At 47.9% G+C, this 19,905-nt stretch overlaps 1 protein-coding gene across 1 annotated transcript; it reads right to left on the bottom strand.

Moving 5' to 3' along the window:
* Window positions 1–486: 486 nt before the first annotated feature.
* On the bottom strand, window positions 487–14,884 carry h3f3c (H3 histone, family 3C). The gene is made up of 4 exons (XM_038786098.1): window positions 14,738–14,884; window positions 8,141–8,293; window positions 4,147–4,300; window positions 487–1,190 (listed from the first exon to the last, which is right to left on the bottom strand). The coding sequence occupies exons 2-4, from the start codon at window positions 8,266–8,268 to the stop codon at window positions 1,062–1,064; spliced, it is 411 nt and encodes a 136-aa protein (XP_038642026.1). The 5' UTR covers window positions 8,269–8,293; window positions 14,738–14,884; the 3' UTR covers window positions 487–1,061.
* Window positions 14,885–19,905: the final 5,021 nt, after the last annotated feature.

Below are 19,905 nucleotides of genomic sequence, written 5' to 3'. Positions count from 1 at the left end.
CAGGATGGCTCTATTTAGGCCATTTCCTCACAAGTTGTGCTGGAATAATATGAACAAATAACAATACCGTACAGGAACAGGCCCTTCGGCCCTCCAAGACTGTACCGGTCATGATACCACCCTTGGTACCTCAGCACTTCCTGGTGTCATATCCCTCTATACCCATCCTCTCCATGTATTGTCAAGATGCCTTTTGAACGCCATTAATGTATCTGCTTCCACAACCTCCTCTGGCAACGCGTTCCAGGCACTCACCACCCTCTGTGTAAAAACATTTGCTTCGTACATCTCCTCTAAACTTTGCCCCACGGACCTTAAACCTATGCCCCCTGGTCACTGAGCCCTCCACCCTGGGAAAGAGTGCCTGCCCATCCACTCTATCCATGCCACATAATCTTGTTGACCTCTATATGCTTAAAAGTTCAGATCAGACACAACATCCCATGAGCTATCGCCAACTCACATCAGTAAAGGGAGAACTTCCGATTTTCTTTTCATATCTATTTAATATTACTTTTCATGGGAAAATTTTGAAATTACAAAGATCAGAATCAAACATCTTGTGACATTTAAGTTTGCAATAGAAAAAAAACATATCATGCCTACCCCTAGGATGCAGAATTATCAAACATAAGTGAAAAAGAACACAAAAATAAAAATGCATTGTGATCTGAATGCATATCTTACAGATTGCCTGACAGAAGCAGGTTTGAGTGTGTCCTGCTCGGCGTATTGTACTGTAAATTAGGTTTTGTTACAAAACCATGTATTGTATAAATTCTCCCCTTTTTTTTAAATGTTTGCTGGTATGAAAAAAAACGAATTTTACAAAAAACACCACTGAAAGTTAGTTAACATCACAACAAAGATTCCTTTTTTTTCCCCCCCCGGACATACAAATACAGAAGACCTAAAACCTCTTTTCAAAACAATCAAGATTATATAATGCTCAATGTTGCAGCCTACTATGAATAAGAATAAGAAAAAAAAAAATGATAGCCGTTTACTAATACAGAGGACCCACGGTAAAACATGATTTTTCTCTTTTTTCTCTTTTGCTCCTAAGCGCGCTCCCCTCGAATACGGCGGGCCAGCTGGATGTCCTTCGGCATGATGGTGACACGTTTGGCGTGGATGGCACACAGATTGGTGTCTTCAAACAGGCCAACCAGGTATGCCTCACTGGCTTCCTGCAAAACAAAGGAGGAAAAGCAGTCACTGGGTCACTGGAAAACAACCAGTTTTGGGGCAGCACGGTGGGGGCAGTGGGTTAGCCCTGCTGCCTCACGGCGCCGAGCTCCCAGGTTCGATCCCGGCCCTGGGTCACCGCCCGTGTGGAGTTTGCACATTCTCCCCGTGTCTGCGTGGGTTTCGCCCCCACAACCCAAAGATGTGCAGGGTAGGTGGATCGGCCACGCTAAATTGCCCCTTAATTGGAAAAAAAATGAATTGGGTACTCTAAATTTAAAAAAAAACAACCAGATTTGTTACACAAATTCTACAGCACAAAAAAAACAGGTCATTTGACCCAACTGATCCATGCTCATGGCTATGCCCCACACAAGCTCCATTCGCCTCTCTTCATCAGCATTATATTCTCTTCCTTATTTACATTTGCTGATATAGCTTCCCTCTGAAATATATCCACACACAATTCGCTTCACCGCTCCCTGTGGGAGCAGGTTTCACATTCTCACCAGTCTCTGGGTCAAGATGATGCTCCCGAATTCCCCAATGTATTTATTAGCAACTGTCTGATATTTGTGGCCCCCCTAGTTTTGGAAACATCTTCTCTTTGTCGACCCTAGTGAATCCTTTCATTTAAAAAAACATTTAGCGTGGCCAATCCCCCTGCCCTGCACATCTTTGGGTTGTGGGGGCGAAACCCACACAAACACGGGGAGAATGTGCAAACTCCACACGGACAGTGACCCAGAGCCGGGATCGAACCTGGGGCCTCGGCGCCGTGAGGCTGCAGTGCTAACCACTGTGCCACCGTGCTGCCCATACTGAACCCTTTCATAATGCCAGGTCACCACTCAAGCCTTTTAGAGAAAAGAGTCGCAGTCTGTTCAATCTTTCCTGATAGGATAAGCTCTGAGTTTGGGTATGGGTCCTGAAAATTGATTTTGTACCTTCGCCTGTGCCTCTATATATTTTTTATAATAAGGGGACCAGAACTGTTCACAGTACTCCAGGTGTGGTCTAACCAAAATTGGTTCTTCATTCAGTTTCTCTCCGCCTTATGTTCTGGCAATGCTGCATTTGTTGTGCAAACGGAGTTGGGCTGCTTGGTCTCTTTGGAGGACATTATAGACATAGAATTTACAGTGCAGAAGGAGGCCATTCGGCCCATTGAGTCTGCACTGGCCCTCGGAAAGAGCACCCTACCCCACACCTCCACCCTACCCCCGTAACCCCACCTAATCTTTTTGGACACTAAAGGAAATTTAGCATGGCCAATCCACCTAACCTGCACATCCTTGGACTGTGGGAGGAAACCGGAGCACCCGGAGGAAACCCATGCACATACGGGGAGGACGTGCAGGCTCCGCACAGAATGGCCCAAGCCGGGAATCAAACCTGGGACCCTGGAGCGGTGAAGCAACTGTGCCAACCGCTGTGCTACCATGCCGCCGTGGGGAAGGTGGTGGACACTGGGGTGATGGTAATGTCACTGGGCTAGTAATCCAGAGACCCCAGGCTAACGCTCTGGGGGGAGGGGGGCACGGGCAGCTGGTGGAATTTAAATTCAATTAATTAACCTGCAACTGAAAGCTGGGCACAGTAACAGTGACCATGACAACTATTATCGATTGCCATAAAAACCCATCTGGTTCACTAATGTCCTTTAAGGAGGGAAATCTGCTTTCCTTACCTGGTCTGGCCTACATGTGACTCCAGACCCACAACTGTCCTTTGAAATGGCCTAGAAAGCCACTCCGTTTTATTTCGGAGGGTTCCCGAGGGCGATTGGGAATGGGAAATAAAGGCTGGCCTTGTCAGTGACGCCCTCATCCCGCAAATGAATGAAAAAAGTTGGGAATTTGGATTTAATGGTAATTTGGCACCAGATTCAAACTATCGATGACTGTGAAAACTGCTGTATTGTAAAACACAAATTAATCAAATGCCTTCTTCAGGAAAGGCTCTGGCACCCTGCACATAACTCCAGACCCACACCAGGTGGTTGGCTCTTAATGCCCTCTGGACAACTGCAGATGTGCAATAAATATTGCCCTGTTAGTGTCCCAGTAGCAACAAGAGAAAAGGCCATTTGGCCCTTCAAGTCCATCCCTTGTGTAGACTGCACCCCACCCATTGAGAAAGCCACAGTTCTACATGAACACTGCTGGATAGCAAAGCTATTCAGGCACCTTGACGTCTCTGTTACTTGACCTGCAATGCGCTCTCCTCTGAACGATCCTCCTCACACAACAGCACAGCAATCAGAGATCCTCGGAGTATTTTACCATCTAGTTCATCATCTCTGCATCAACTGTACGTGTGGGGAGCCTGTTGATTACGCACAGCAGGCAAAAGGGCAGCACTAACTTTAGAAACCTTCCTGTAATCCTAAAAGGCTCCCAACTTTAAAAGTCATAACTTGAGAGAGGATAGCAGAATGCACCAGCAGTTCTTCAATCTGCTGAAAACGGTCTCAGTGGAACAACAATGAATCTCTTTTTTCACGTTGCTTAGACTCAGGACCATGAATCTTATGATTGTAGCTTCAGGCAGCACACACTCATTTACAACCCATCTCTCTCCTCAAAGTCATCAAGGTAGAAATTCATTTGTGTAGCTAATCTGTAATCGAGCCCGTCCTCATCCTTAAACTTCCCAGAGTCTTTGCTTGGCTAATGAAGAGCAGGAAACCTGGGGTCATTTCTCTCCACCCGTAAGATTGTAACAGCTCTGAATTCAAATGCAGCGCTTCCCTGCTGTCGCCCCGCATTTTACCATGTCAACACAGACCAGAGATCAACCCTTGGACACCTCCTATGTGTGACTCAGGACTATATTTACCCCTGAAGCCATCAGGGGAAGATTTTCACCCTCACAAGTTTCCATCAATTGGGTCTTTGGAGAAGGATATGGTGAAACAGTTTGTGTTGCGGACTAGGTTTGAGCCGGAGTGCTTACCTGCAGAGCCCCGATAGCAGCGCTCTGGAACCTCAGGTCAGTCTTGAAGTCCTGCGCAATCTCACGCACAAGACGCTGGAAAGGCAGCTTCCTGATCAGCAACTCTGTGGACTTCTGGTATCGCCTGATTTCACGCAAAGCCACAGTTCCAGGTCTAATAGAGGAAGAAGAAATATTAGGTTTTTTTCAAAAATGTGCTTTCTCAGCAAGTTGGGAACATTCAACCATTTTAGAAAACAGAGGGCAGGACTTTTCCTGCGCTGTCACTGAAAATGTAAAAATGGGGAATGTACGAAGGGGAGGAGTGCAGGAGTTGGGACTGGGAGGGGTGGGGACACCTGGAGAGCAGATGTCTGGGGACCACGCAGGCCAGACCAGGTATGGACGACAGATTTCCTTCCTTGAAGGGCATTGGTGAACCAGATGGGTGCTCACGATAACCGATGGTAGTTGTGAGTCATGATTACTGAAACTAGCTTTCAATTTCATATTTTATTCATTGCATTAAGTTCCACCAGCTGCCGTGGTGGGATTTGAACCCGTGTTCCCCCGGAGCATTAGCCTGGGCCTCTGGGTTACTAGCCCAGTGACACCCACAGTGCTGTTAGGGAGGGAGTTCCAGGATTCTGACCCAGTGACTGCAGGAACAGCCGATTGTATTTCCAAGCCAGGCTGGTGTTAACTTGGAGGGGAGCGTGCAGGTAGCAGGATTCTGTGGGTCTACTGCCCCTTGTCCTTCTAGATGGCAGCGGTTATGGGTTTGGAAGGTGCTGCCTTGGTGAGTTGTTGCAGTGCACCTTGTAGATGATACACACGGCTGCTACTGTGCATCAGTGCGGAGGGAGTAAATGATTAACGTGGTGGATAGAGTGCCAATCATATCCATTAGTATCCTTACCTAAAGGAAATCTATCCGGTTTAAAATTTTCAATTGACCACCGACCTCAACAATGTTCTGTGGGGGAAGTTTCCAGATTTTCACTATGTGGGTTTCTGAGCTGGCCTTGAGATACGTTTAGCAGTGTTTGTTATTACTTCAAGGACAGATTCAACGCTCTGAATTTAATATACAGTTTAGCAGGAAAAGAACTTTAAATTCATCCACCTTAGAGATACTGACAGAATATTGCTGCACTACTTTGTGCTGTGGTTTCTCGGCTAGAGGCTTCAAAGTGAGTTTCTTTTTTTTTTTAAATTTAGAGTACCCAATTCATTTTTTCCAATTAAGGGGCAATTTAGCGTGGCCAATCCACCTAACCTGCACATCTTTTTGGGTTGTGGGGGTGAAACCCACGCAAACACGGGGAGAATGTGCAAACTCCACACGGACAGTGACCCAGAGCCGGGATCGAACCTGGGACCTCGGCGCCGTGAGGCAGCAATGCTAACCACTGCGCCACCGTGCTGCCCTTCAAAGTGAATTTCTAGTGTAAACCAGGGTTTAAAATCAAACAGTTCCCTTTAGAGACATAAATACACAGATGGAGGCCACTTGATCCATTGAGGCCATGGCAGCTCTCCGTCGAGCAACCTAGTCAGTCCCATTCCCTGCTCTATTCCACAACCCTACAAGTTTACTCCCCACAAGTGTCTATTCTATTTCCTTGAAAAATCATTGATTGTCTCAACTTCCACCACCCTCATAGGCAGTGAGTTCCAAGTTATTACCACTCGCTGCATAAAAAAGTTGTTCCTTACATCTGCTCCATGCAACTCCTATTCAAACCTCGCCAGGATCCCTCATTAATCTTATGTGTCCTCGGGAAGACAGGCGAGGTAGGTCAGGAAGTGAGGTCGAGTGAACTGAAATAATGCACTCTGCCACGAGGGGGAATGCTGTCTACAAAGCTCACTGCGCGGGCCACGAGTGGCAGAAACACAGGGAGGAATTCCCCGCAATGCCCGACACCGTCGTGAAACCCGGAGTGTTTCACGACGGCGTCGGAGGCTGCTCCTCGCCTCCTATTCTCCCCCCAGGGGCTAGAAGCGGCGTTCCGTAAATCTCGGCCGCCGGGCCTTGTCGCTGGCGTCAAGGCCCGGTGCACCGAGAATGACGCGGCCGGCGACACCTAATGATGTCAGCCGCGCATCGCCGTGGTGCTCACTCCCCTCTCCGCCCCCCCACAAGCCACAAACTCTACCTTTGGCGCCATGTTCACGCCGGCAGTGACCAGGTGTGGTTGCCGCCGGCGTGAACAGGTCGGGAACGGCAGGCCGCTCGGCCCATCTGGGCCCATCTGGGCCGGAGAAACGCGGGTTGCCGTGAAAAACGGCGACCCACAATTCTCCGAGCGGCGTGTCGCAAAACGCTACACGCCATTTTGGGGGGTGGGAGAATCGCGCGGGGGGGGGGGGCCAGAGCGGCCCACAGTACCACAGCAGTAACAAGCCAGGAACACAAGGAGCATTGTGACGTACTCAGGAGCTCACACTAAAGTGGTAAGCTAGTTTGTGGTGTATATTCCTCTTCATATTGGACATCCAGATGAGCGTGAGGTCATGTGTAATGCCTGGATCTGGTATGTCTCTCTTGTGGGGACCGTGAATTGGATTCAATTTGAATTGGTTTTTGGAGCAGGCAAGGAGCTGGATTAGGGGTTTGCCCCTGGCCACATGCTGAGCTCCGGCTTTGTAACTCTGATAAAGTAAAAAAAAAAATACATAACCCACTGGGGAAAAACCCAGCTCTTAGGTACAGGCTTCAATGAGCATCACCTGCTCTCAATTCACTCTGAATCTAGACCAGGGGCTGGATTCTCCGTAGCCCCATGGCGAAACTGCGTTTGCCGCAGGGGTGCAGAGTCTATTTTTACGCGGAGATCGTGGCCAGCACCGCTCCCGTGATTCTCCGGACTCGGAGAATCGCTTGCACGTGGATTATGCAGCACAGCTGGAGGGGCCATTGACAGAGGCACCCCAGCGATTCTCAGGGCAAAACTTGCCGAGTTCCCGACACCGTGGTTCTAAACACATTTTGCCTGTCAGGAACTTCGGGTGGGAGCTGCGAACTCAATCCGGTGCTGCGATCGGGCTCCTCAGATTCTCGGGCGTGTGCCATCTCGGGGGGGGGGGGGGGGGCTACCTTTTCGAGGTCACTCCGCCATGTCGCACGGGGCTGCCGCTGCAGGCCGCCGCCGTGCGCATGCCTGGACTCCCGACCGCACGTGTGGGGTCCGTTTCTGGAGCCAGAGCTGCGAGCAGCTCCCCGGGGCCTTGCTAGCCCCCTGCAGGAAAGAGAATCACTCCTGACTTTTTCAAGTCAAGAGTGAAACACCAGCGTTTTTACCCTGGCGTGGGGACATTGCCCCATTTTGGGGGAATCCAGCCCCAGGTTTAAAGGGAGTCAAATCCTAGAATTTACAGTGCAGGAGGCCATTCGGCCCATTGACTCTGCACCGGCCCTTGGAAAGAGCACCCTACTTACGCCCCCACCTCCACCCTATCCCCGTAACCCAGCAACCCCACCTATCCTTTTTTTTTTAGACACTAAGGGGCAATTTAACATGGCCAATCCACCTAACCTGGACATCTTTGGACTGTGAGAGGAAACCGGAGCGCCCGGAGGAAACCCACGCAGACACGGGGAGAACGTACAGACTCCAAATAGACAGTGACCCAAGTGGCAATCAAACCTGGGATCCTGGCACTGTGAAGCAACTGTGCTAACCACTGTGCTGCCCTAACATTGTCAAGAGCCACATGGGAACTCAGGTTTGGAGGCCCATTATTAAGAGCACTGCCCCCCTCCCGCCAGCTTCTCTCCCTCCTCCCCCTTCCCCCAACTCGTCTTGTTTATTAAGGTTCCGATCCACTGAGAGTCAACATGTAACTATCATCCTCTTAAAACATGACGGTGTCTGTCTCCCAAGCAGAGCTGAGAATAAAACGCAGAATAAACGCTTGTGGTGACTTGTGGAATATGTCCACACCGCGCCCCTCCTTTGCAAAGTGAATGTGGTGGGATGCTAGCTGATACAAAGATTGTGAAACCTGCCTGTAACGATGTGGTTTCTTCACTCCACCGGTAGAAGGGGCACTCTTGCGGGCTGCCTTGGTAGCAAGCTGCTTGCGTGGGGCCTTGCCTCCAGTGGATTTACGAGCAGTCTGCTTTGTACGAGCCATTGTAAGTACTTTTCACACTGAGATGCTGTGAAGAAATCAAAGGGAGGAAAATGCAACATCGTCAGCAAATGAGAGACATTCAAAACGCTGGACGGAGGAGCCAGCACAAGCGTTATCTCTGGTTGCCCTGGGAAACACTGGTGAGGTCAGTGAGGACTTGGCAGGAAGACAAGTTCCAGGAAAATGGAACGGGCTCGCAACCCAAGGGATAAGTTACGTGGTCATGAATAATTCACTGGGAAAATCGAATGGAACATTGCAAGTTTGATTCAGCTCCTCTTTCATGTTCAGGAGCATGCACCATGTCAGATTTAACAATTCCTCATGTTGCCATCAGATGGAGCTCTGCACACTCGTAAACCAATAAGCAACCCTTCAGGCTTGACTTGTTGGCACTGATTAAAACGCCCAAGATTTGTGCTATTAAACTCCTCACCACGGGGAGTGATGTTTTGGAACTGCTTTGTCAGCTGTGCTATTTGGGCAAGTATCGCTCTAGTTTGACTCTAAAACAGAAAAGTAGGCAAATTGCCATCAACTGCTAGATCTAGCTGAAAATGTAATGGTGGAAGGGATTTCCTCAATGCAATCATCTTCTACTCTTCCATGTCGAATTCGTTTTTTAAAAATAAATTTAGAGTACACAATTCTTTTTTTCCAATTAAGGGGCAATTTAGCGTGGCCAATCCCCCTACCCGGCACATTTTTGGGTTGTGGGGGTGAAACCCACGCAGACACGGGGAGAATGTGCAAACTCCACACGGACAGTGACCCAGAGCCGGGATTGAACCTGGGAGCTCGGCGCCGTGAGCTAGCAATGCTAACCACTGCACCACCGTGCCGCCCATGTCTAATTTGTTGAGTCAAAGCGAAGATAGAAGCAAATCCATAAACCACAACACACACAAGCAAAAAACTTCCAACTCACAAACAACTTATGTTTATGTAACTCTTTACTGGAATAAAACCTTCCCAGGCACAAAGTAAAATTTAACACATAAAGACATATTAGGGCAGATGGAAGGGATACATTTGGGAGCAAGAGAGGCGGAGAAAGGGAGGGAGAGAATTCCAGAGGCGGGGCCAAGGGAATTGAAGGCATAGCCATCTACGGTGCAGCAATTAAAATCAGGGAAGCTCAAGAGACCAGAACTAGAGGAGTGCAGATATCGGAGTGGTGTGGGCCGAAAGATTACAAAGATATATCATAGAATTTACAGTGCAGAAGGAGGCCACTCAGCCCATCGAGTCTGCACCGGCTCTTGGAAAGAGCACCCTACCCAAGGTCAACACCTCCACCTTATCCCCATAACCCAGTAACCCCACCCAACACTAAGGGCAATTTTGGAGCAATAAGGGCAAATAGAGAGGAAGCAAGTGATTGAGAAATTTGAAAACAAGGATAAGAATTTTTTAGTCTGCTGCCTCACGGCGCTGAGGACCCGGGTTCAATCCCGGCCCTGGGTCTCTGTCCGTGTGCGGTTTGCACATTCTCCCCGTGTCTGCGTGGATCTCACCCCCACAACCCAAAGATGCCCAGAGCAGATGCACTGGCCACGCTAAATGACCCCTAAATTGAAAAAAAAATGAATTGGGTACTTTAAAATTTATTTAAAGAAAGAATTTTTAAATCAATGCATTACTTAACCAGGAGTCAACCACAGTCAAGAAAGTTTTGGATGAGTTCCAAAAGTATGTACCCAGGAGTGCAAATCATATAAAAAATGATCGTATCTGTAACTTTCAGCAAACAATCGCCGAAGGAAATCTTTTCATTTTATTCATGCAAAATACAGTTCAGCATTTTTAAGGAAATCGGGTGCCATTTAGAAAGAGTGGTCTGCAAAAGGAACTATAATGCTTTCGAAAAGGAAGGAGATCTTGCACCTGGAGCGATGCAAGTCGCTGTCTTACATGGATGAAAGTGGATGACGAAATGGGCAGACGAGGTGGGGTTCTGCTGTAACAGGAAATGGCAGCGCTCAATCAAACATGTACACAGATTTGATCGAGGTGTTCAGGATCGTGACTTGTCTGACATGTTAGGCAGGGAGAAACTGACGGGGAAGGACTGAGAACCATAGGGCACTGATTCAAGGTTATTGGCAAAAGAAACAAAAGTCGACATATTTTTATGCAGTGGGTGGCTAGGATTTTGAATACACTGCCATAGAGCGTGGAGGAGGCTGATTCAATCATGGCTTTCAAAGGAAACTTGGCTAATCTGAAGAGGAAATCTTGCAGGGTCACAGCAGGGGGACTAGGTGAGTTGCTCTTGCGAAGAGCTGACGTGCACACAACAGGCCAAGTGGCCTCCATCATTGTTGTTGATGATTTAATGTCAAGTGTCCAAAAACGTCCAGGTTAGGTGGGGTTACGGGGATATGGCAGGAGAGTGGGTCTCGGTCGGATGCTCTTTCAGAGGGTCAGTGCTCACTCGATGGGCAGAATGGCCTCCTTCTGCACTGTAGGAATTCTATGGTCAGGTGATCGTCTTTTATAAAATCAAACGTTTAAAGTTTCTTCGCGGGCAGCACGGTGGCACAGTGGTTAGCACTGCTGCCTCATGGCACCGAGGAGCTGGGTTTGATCCCGGCTCTGGGTCACTGTCCGTGTGGAGTTAGCACATTCTCACATGTCTGCGTGAGTCTCACCCCACAACCCAAAGATGTGCCGGGTAGGTGGATTGGCCACGCTAAATTGGCCCTTATTTGGAAAAAAAAACCCAAAAAACTTTCTTCTTCAAAGTATGAAACCCCTCTGTTAAAAATATATATTTTAAATGCCTCATTCAAGTTTAACTCAATTTCCCTGTCTTTGTTCATGAATCACTGAAAGTCAGTATGCAGGTACAGCATGTAATTAAAAAGGCAAATGGAATCATAGAATTTACAGTGCAGAAGGAGGCTATTCGGCCCATCGAGTCTGCACCAGCCCTTGGCTAGAGCACCCTACTTAAGCCCACGCCTCCACCTTATTCCCGGAACCCAGTAACCCCACTTAACTTTTTTGGACTCTAAGGGCAATTTATCATATCCACCTAACCTGCACATCTTTGGACTGTGGGAGTAAACCCACGCAGACACGGGGCGAATGTGCAGACTCCACTCAGACAATGACCCAAGCTGGGAATCAAACCTGGGACCCTAGACCTGTGAAGCAACTCTGCTAACCACTGTGTTATCGTGCTGTATAAAAGTAGAGAAGCGTTGTTGCAATTGTACAGGGTGTTGGTGAGACAGGGGCTGGTTTAGCTCACTGGGCTAAATCGCTGGCCTTTAAAGCAGACCAAGCAGGCCAGCAGCACGGTTCGATTCCCGTACAAGCCTCCCCGGACAGGCGCCGGAATGTGGCGACTAGGGGCTTTTCACAGTAACTTCATTGAAGCCTACTCGTGACAATAAGCGATTTTCATTTCATTTCATTTGTGTCCAGTTTGGGTCTCCTTGTTTGAGGAAGGCTGTGGTGGCATTGGAGGCAGTTCAGAGGAGGTTCACCAGATTGATTCCGGGGATGAAAGGGTTGATATATGATGAAAGAATAAACAGTTTGGGTTCTACTCCCTGGAGTTGCGAAGGGTGAGAGGGGATCTGATCGAGGTGTATAAAATACTAAAAGAGATTGATAAAGTGGCATGGTAGCACAGTGGTTAGCACTGATGCTTCACATCCTCAGGGTCCCAGGTTCGATTCCCGGCTTGCGTCACTGTCTGTGTGGAGTCTGCACGTTCTCCCCATGTCTACGTGGTTTCCTCCAGTTGCCTCCCACAAGTCCCGAAAGACACGCTTTTAGGTGAATTGGACATTCTGATTTCTCCCTCAGTGTACCCGAACAGGCGCCGGAATGTGCCGACTAGCGGCGTTTCATGGTAACTTCATTGCAGTGTTAATATAAGCCTACTTGTGACAATAAAGATTATTATTATTGAAATAAACCTAGACCAAACGTTCCACCTTGTGGGGCAATGTAGAACCAGAGGTCACGGATATGGGTTGAGAGGCGGTAGATTTAGAGCTGAGATGAGGAGGAACTATTTCTCGCAGAGGGTGGTGAGTTTGTGGATCTCGCTGCCCCATAGTGCGGTGGAATCTAGTCTTTAAAGAAGGAGGTAGATATATTTCTGATTTTAAAATCAGGTTAAAGGGATATGGGGAACAGGTGGGGAGGTTGATTTGAGGCCAGGAAGAGATCAGCCATGATCTGATTGAATGGTGGAGCAGGCTCGGAGGGCTGAATTGCTGACTTCTTCTCCTAATTCCTAACAGAAAATGATTCTGTTGACCAGTGTGGCATTAGTTTTTTTTAAAGACTGAATCAAAGTTTGCAAAAAAAAAACTCCAGTGAACATTGGCAGATTTGTACGGACTACGGAGAATCTTCCTGTTGGGTCAAAAAAGAAAAATTCTCCCACAATTAACAGGGTTAAAATTCCCCAAATACTTTGTTGTTACTGGAATTATCGAGTGGCATGGCCAACTACTAGCTCCTTGCTAAACCTGTACGGCTGGCCCTCGCCACCAAAAAAAATCTCCTCCTGCATTACTGGGGTCTGCTTTCCATCAGGAAAACTTGACATTTTTCCATACCTTATGGGTGCAGGATCACTCCTTACATTCTAACAGTTTTGCTACAAAAAATAATAATAATCTTTATTAGTGTCACAAGTAGGCTTACATTAACACTGCAATGAAGTTATTGTGAAAATCCCCATGTCGCCACATTCGGGCACCTGTTCGGGTACACAGAGGGAGAATTCAGAATGTCCAATTCACCTTACAACCATATCTTTCGGGACTTGTGGAAGAAAACCGGAGCCTCCCGAAGGAAACCCACGCCGACACAGGAAGAACGTCCAGACTCCAACAGTGACCCAAGCCGGGAATCAAACCTGTGTCCCTGGCTGTCGTAGGGAAAAATTGCATTTATCTAACTTTACAAGAACATCGAACATTACAGCGGAGTACAGGCCCTTCGGCCCTCGATGTTGCGCTGACCTGTGAAACCACTCTAAAGCCCATCTACACTATTCCCTTATCATCCATATGTTTATCCAATGACCATTTAAATACCCTTAATGTTGGTGAGTCCACTACTGTTGCAGGCAGGGCATTCCATGCCCTTACTACTCCTGAGTAAAGAAAAATCCCCTCCTGCATTACAATGCGTACAAGGCAGCACGGCGGCGCATGGTTGGCACTGCTGCCTTGCGGCACCGAGGTCCCAGGTTACATCCCGGCTCTGGATCACTGTGTTTGCATATTCTCCCCGTGTCTGTGTGGGTTTCACCCCCACAACCCAAAGATGTGCAGGGTAGGTGGATTGGCCACGCTAAATTTCCCCTCAATTGGAAAAAATTAACTGTGTCCTCCAAATTTATTTTTTAAAAAAGAACAAACTTTACATGCATATGGTAAAATAAATCGTTAATCCAAGCGCTGAAACACATTGGAACAGCGTAATTTAACACTGGCCTTGTATAAACCTTTCCATAGTGCTGGTTCAATTCTCATACCAGCTGAGAATTCTGAAGTCACCCTCTGTGTACCCGAACAGGCGCCGGAATGTGGCGACTAGGGTCTTCTCACAATAACTTCATTGCAGTGTTAATGTATGCCTACTTGTGACACTAATAAAGATTATTATTAGCATGCAGGCTGAGGTCCTTGGAAATCCCCCGCCTGGGCTAACATGGGGCTCGGTGACAGCTGATGCGGCGCATGTGCAGTGGAGAAAGTCGTTCCCCCTCCTGCAACGCATGCGCCAAGTGGACTACAACGCCCACGGGAGACGGGCGGGCGCATGCTCCGTGAAGCGCAACAAGGAGAAGGAGGGAGGGAGACCGACTCCTCCCCGCCACGGCGCAGAGCGTCAGCCCGGCGCCTGCGCACAAGCGCTGCCGGTGATTGACAGCGGCCGCTAACCAACGGGCGGCCGGCTCGAGCGGGCATGGGGATGACGTAGGATGAAGGGGGAACCAATGGGCGCAGCGGCAGCAAGGGGTGGTGGGCGGGTTTGGTGGATTTTTCAAAAACCAAGTTCGGTTGGTCGGCGGCGCAGGCGGGCGCCAGAAACATGAAGGCGCCGCTGATGAAAGCGAAGGGAGGATAGTGGGGGGGAGGGGATCGACTGCAGCGGGAGCGGAAAAACAAACAAAAAAAAACCCCACCGCAAACTCCACCATTCCCCTCAGAATCTTTCCAACCTCCCGAGGAAAGCGATGTTCCAAAAAAAAAAAAAAAAAAATTTTTTCCAGAGAGAGCGGTAAATGTTTTTTTAAAATAAAGCGAGGCCTGTTATTTTCGGGCTGAGGCGAATTTTCTTCTCGAATGCTCTGGACGGCTTCGCGCCGGCAGAAAGTTCAGAACCGCCGCCGGTCTGAGGTAAGGAAAAAGGGGTTTCTCTCTTCCCTTCCCCCCCACCCCTCCTCCCCATGGCGGGAACGGGTCGCGACGGGCAGGGGAGAGCTCACCTTGTTGGCTTTTTTTATTCCCCCCCTCGGAAGGCCGACAGGCGAAGCGAACAGTCGGGTCCGCCGCGGACAAAAGGGGCCGTCGGTCTGAGCGGGGCTGAGAAAATGGCGGCGGCAGGGGCGACCGGCCCACAGTGCACCGCGCGGAGCCAGCAGCCAGGGCCATCCATAGGAGCAGAGCGGCCAAGTTGGCCAACTCTTCCCTGCCCCCCTCCCCTCTGCCCCCCTCCCCTCTGTCAGCACCCCCTACACTTTTACTTCTTTTTTTAATATATGTATTAAACTCCACCATTTTCTCAGCTCCTACATCAGCCCACTTCTCTTTCTCATCATACCTCACTTGACCAACTTTTTATGTCTGGAGGTCTTTCAAGTTTTCGACCAACCTGCCCAACTCTTCCTGCCCGCATCTGTGCAGACCCACCCGCCCCCACATTTATTTCTTTTTTTATATATATATAACTCCACAAATTTCTCCCTGCCCCAGCTCCTACATCAGCCCACTTCTCTTTCTCCTCGTTCCTCACTTGACCAACTTTTTTGTCCGGAGCTCTTCCAATTTTTCGGCCAACTTGCCCAACTCTCCCTGCCCGCATCACGGGAACCCAACCCCCCCTCCCCAGCTGCGAGGCCACTTTTACTTTTTTTGTTAACTGCACAATTTTCTCCTCCCCAGCTCCTCCATCACGCCACTTCTTTTTCTCATCATACCTCTCTTGACCAACTTTTTACGTGTGGAGGACTTCCAATTTTTCGGCCAACTTGCCCAACTCTTCCTGCCCAGACCTTTGGTGACCCCTCCCCCCCCCTCCCCCCCATTTTTCTTTTAACTGCATGGGGTTTTCTCCCCCAATTCCTCCTTCAACTCACTCCTCTTTCTCATCACACCTCACTTGACCAACTTTTTTGTGTGGAAGTCTTCCAATTTTTCGGCCAACTTGCCAAACTCCCCCTGCCACATCACGGGAACCCAACTCCCCACCCCGCTGCGCGGCCACATTTACTTTTTTTGTTAACTGCACAATTTTCTCGTCCCCAGCTCCTCCATCACGCCACTTCTCTTTCTCATCATACCTCACTTGGCCAACTTTTATGTGTGGAGGACTTCCAATTTTTCAGCCAACTTGCCCAACTCTTCCTTGCCCAGACCTTTGGTGACCCCCCCCCCCCCATTTTTCTTTTAACTGCATGGGGTTTTCTCTCCCAATTCCTCCTTCAACCCACTCCTCTTTCTCATCACACCTCACTTGACCAACTTTTTTGTGTGGAAGTCTTCCAATTTTTCGGCCAACTTGCCAAACTCCCCCTGCTACATCACGGGAACCCAACTCCCCACCCCGCTGCGCGGCCACATTTACTTTTTTTGTTAACTGCACAATTTTCTCCTCCCCAGCTCCTCCATCACGCCACTTCTCTTTCTCATCATACCTCACTTGACCAACTTTTTATGTGTGGAGGACTTCCAATTTTTCAGCCAACTCTTCCTTGCCCAGACCTTTGGTGACGCCCCCCCCCCCCCCCCCCCCCCCCATTTTTCTTTTAACTGCATGGGGTTTTCTCTCCCAATTCCTCCTTCAACCCACTCCTCTTTCTCATCACACCTCACTTGACCAACTTTTTTGTCCGGAGGTCTTCCAATTTTTCGGCAACTTGCCCAACTCCCCCTGCCCACATCACGGGAACCCAACTTCCCCTCCCCAGCTGCGAGGCTAAATTTTCTCCTCCCCAGCTCCTCCATCACGCCACTTCTCTTTCTCATCATACCTCACTTGACCAACTTTTTATGTGTAGAGGACTTCCAATTTTTCGGCCAACCTGCCCAACTCTTCCTGCCCGCATCTGTGTGGACTCACCCACGCCACATTTATTTCTTTTTTTTAATAACTCCACAATTTTCTCCCTCCCGCAGCTCCTGCATCACCCCACTTCTCTTTCCCATCAAACCTCACTTGACCAACTTTTTTTGTCTGGAGGTCTTCTAGTTTTCTGGCCAACTTGCCCAACTCTTCCTGCCCAGATCTGTTGCGGGGGGGGGGGGGGGGGGGTCCTGTACACCATCCCACTTTTTTTTAATAATTCACAATTCTCTCTCTTTCCCCCCACCCCACATCCTCCCCAGCTTCTACATCAGCCCACTTCTCTTTCTCATCACACCTCACTTGACCAACTTTTGTGTGTGGAGGTCTTCTAGTTTTTTGGCCAATTTGCCCAACTCTTCCTGCCCAGATCTTTGGTGATCCCCTGCCCACCCCTAATTTTTCTTTTAACTGCACAGTTTTTTCCCCCATTCCTCCTTCAACCCACTCTTTCTCATCACAACTCACTTGACCAATCTTTTTGTGTGGATTCGTCCAATTTTTCGGCCAACTTGCCCAACTCATCACGGGAACCCCCCCCCGTCCCTGCGGCCACTTTAACTTTTTTAGTTAACAGCACAATTTTCTCCTCCCCAGCTCCTCCATCACGCCACTTCTCTCTCATTATACCTCACTTGACCAGCTTTTTGTGTGTGGAGGACTTCCAATTTTTCGGCCAAATTGGTCAACTCTTCTTGCCCACCTCTGTGGAGTTACCCCCCAACCCCCCCCACACTTTTTTTAACTGCACAATTTTCTCTCTCCTTCCAGCTCCTGCATCAACCCACGTCTCTTTCTCATCATACTTTACTTGATCAACGTTTTGTGTGGAGGTCTTCCAAATTCTTGGATAACTTGGCTAACTCTTTCTGCCCACCTCTATGAAGACCCACCCCCCATTCCTCCCTAGTTTTATTACTTTTTTATAACTGCACAATTCCCCCCCCCACCCCAGCGCCTCCATCAACCCACTTCTCTTTCTCATCATACCTCACTTGACCAATATTTGTGTGGAGTCTTTAATTTTTCAGCAAACATGGCCAACTTGCCCAAATCTTCCAGTCCACATCTGTGGGGACCCCCTCCACACTTTGACTTTTCTTGTAACTGCACAATTTTCTCCCTCCCCCAGCTCCTGCATCAACCCACTTCTCTTTCTCATCATTCTTCACTTGCCCAACTTTTGTGTGGAGGTCTTCGACTTTTGTTTGCCACATTGTGCCAATGGTGGGCCAGCTTTTTATTTTTTTTCATCAGATTTCGTTTTTTGCGGTGCTCTTCATTACTTTTGCCTCCACGCGCCACCATTTGACCAATTTTTGTTTTCGAGAATCTTATTTCAATTGCGTCAATTGCGAGATGTTTTATTTGCCCCCTTGCGCCATCATTGGACCAGTTTTCTTTTTTTAATCCTATTTCACTTGCACGCTTCCTTCATTGTCTTTTTTGTGGAGGTCCTCAATATTTTTGCCTCCGCGAACCACCATTTGGACAATTTTTTAAAAAATCAATCATATTTAATTTCCCAATTACAAAATGTTTTCTTTGCCCCATAGATCCATGGAAGCCGGACAGTATAGAAGGAGGCCATTCAGCCCATCGAGTCTGCAGCGACCCTCTGAAAGAACACCCTACCTAGGCCCACTCCCCCGCCGTATCCCTTAAACCCTACCTAACCTGCACATCCTTGGACATTTAGAACATACAGTGCCGAAGGAGGCCATTCGGCCCATCAAGTCTCCACTGACCCACTTAAGCCCTCACTTCCAACCTATCCCTGTAACCTTTTTGGACACTTAAGGGGCAATTTAACATGGACTGTGGGAGGAAACCGGAAAAAGATGTGCAGGCTAGGTGGATTAGCCACACCAAATTGCCCCTTAATTGGGCAAAATGTTAAAATTATAAATGCCCAATAAAACATTTTCTAAAAAATATATATATATTTCCCTTGCCCAACTTTTTAATTATCCTTTTTTGGGCTGATTTCTCTTCACCCCCATTTACCATGCCATGCTTCTTCAACTCACAAATAAACCCGTCTGATTTTGACTACTTTTACTTGGCCAATTTTCCGTTGGGATATTTTTGGTGCTCTTCAGTTGATCCCACTTTTGTTCCAAGAATCATCGGCTCATAATTCATACATTGTTTACTTTTCCTTTTTTAAATTGTAATTTTACTTGCCAAAAGCTTTGGATTCTTAATTTGTTCACCATCCCCTCTCCTATTTTCCCCGATGTGAATCTTCATCTCTTTTTTTTTTTCTTTTTTTTAAAATTTAGATTACCCAATTATTTTTTCCAATTAAGGGGCAATTTAGCATGGCCAATCCACCTACTCTGCACATTTTTGGGTTGTGGGGGCGAAACCCACGCAGACACGGGGAGAATGTGCAAACTCCACACGGACAGTGACCCAGAGCCGGGATCGAACCTGGGACCTCAGCGCCTTGAGGCGGTTGTGCTAACCACTAGGCCACCGTGCTGCCCTATCTTCATCTCTTTTTGATAATATTTCACTTGCCCAAATTTTTTGTGCTTATGGCATTTTAATATTTTTGCCCCCAGGCACCATCCCCTCGATGACTCATCTAATTTGATTTGCCCACCTTCTTAATTGGATCTTTCTGTGGTTCTTCATTTTTTACGATCATAATTTGCCCCTTGAACTATAAATTCAACCATTTGCTCTTTGTGACTATATTTCCTTGGCCCAACCTTTTCCTTTTGTATTGAGTTCTTTAAACCTTTATTTGCATTTTCATCCATGACCACTATCTCGTATATTTCATAATCTTTCCTTTTTAATCATAACTTTATTTCTTAATAGCCATTTTCGTGGGCGCTTCATTTGTTCACAGCCTTGGTTGGACCGTCAAGTACATTGAACCAATTTCTCCTTTCATCATTTTACTTGTCCATCTTTTTCATTTCATTTTTTTAGGGTTCTTCATTCCCCCCCCCCCCCCCCCCCCCCCCATCCCACTGCCCTTGCCATGAAACTCCACCTCGTTAACCAAACACTTGTCGACTATATTTCACTTGCCCAACATTTTATTTGATTATTTGTGGAAAGTATTTTTTTACCCTCATGAACCACGGCCTCATAAATCAACTGGTTTCTCCTTTTTTTAATCCAAAGTTTACTTGCCCAGCTCTTTTCATCGTATTATTTTTGGGTCCTCATTTATTACCCCCATTTTACGCTCCATGAGCCGTTACCTCATAAATTTAAAACCAATTTCTGTTATTTTGTAATCATTTTACTTGCGCAACTTCTTCGAGGGTTCTTTGTTTTTTTTTCAGCTTG

The sequence above is a fragment of the Scyliorhinus canicula genome, chromosome 27 (assembly GCF_902713615.1).
Source record: "Scyliorhinus canicula chromosome 27, sScyCan1.1, whole genome shotgun sequence".
Classification (NCBI taxonomy): Eukaryota; Metazoa; Chordata; class Chondrichthyes; order Carcharhiniformes; family Scyliorhinidae; genus Scyliorhinus; species Scyliorhinus canicula.
This window is presented reverse-complemented; position numbering and strand designations above follow the sequence as displayed.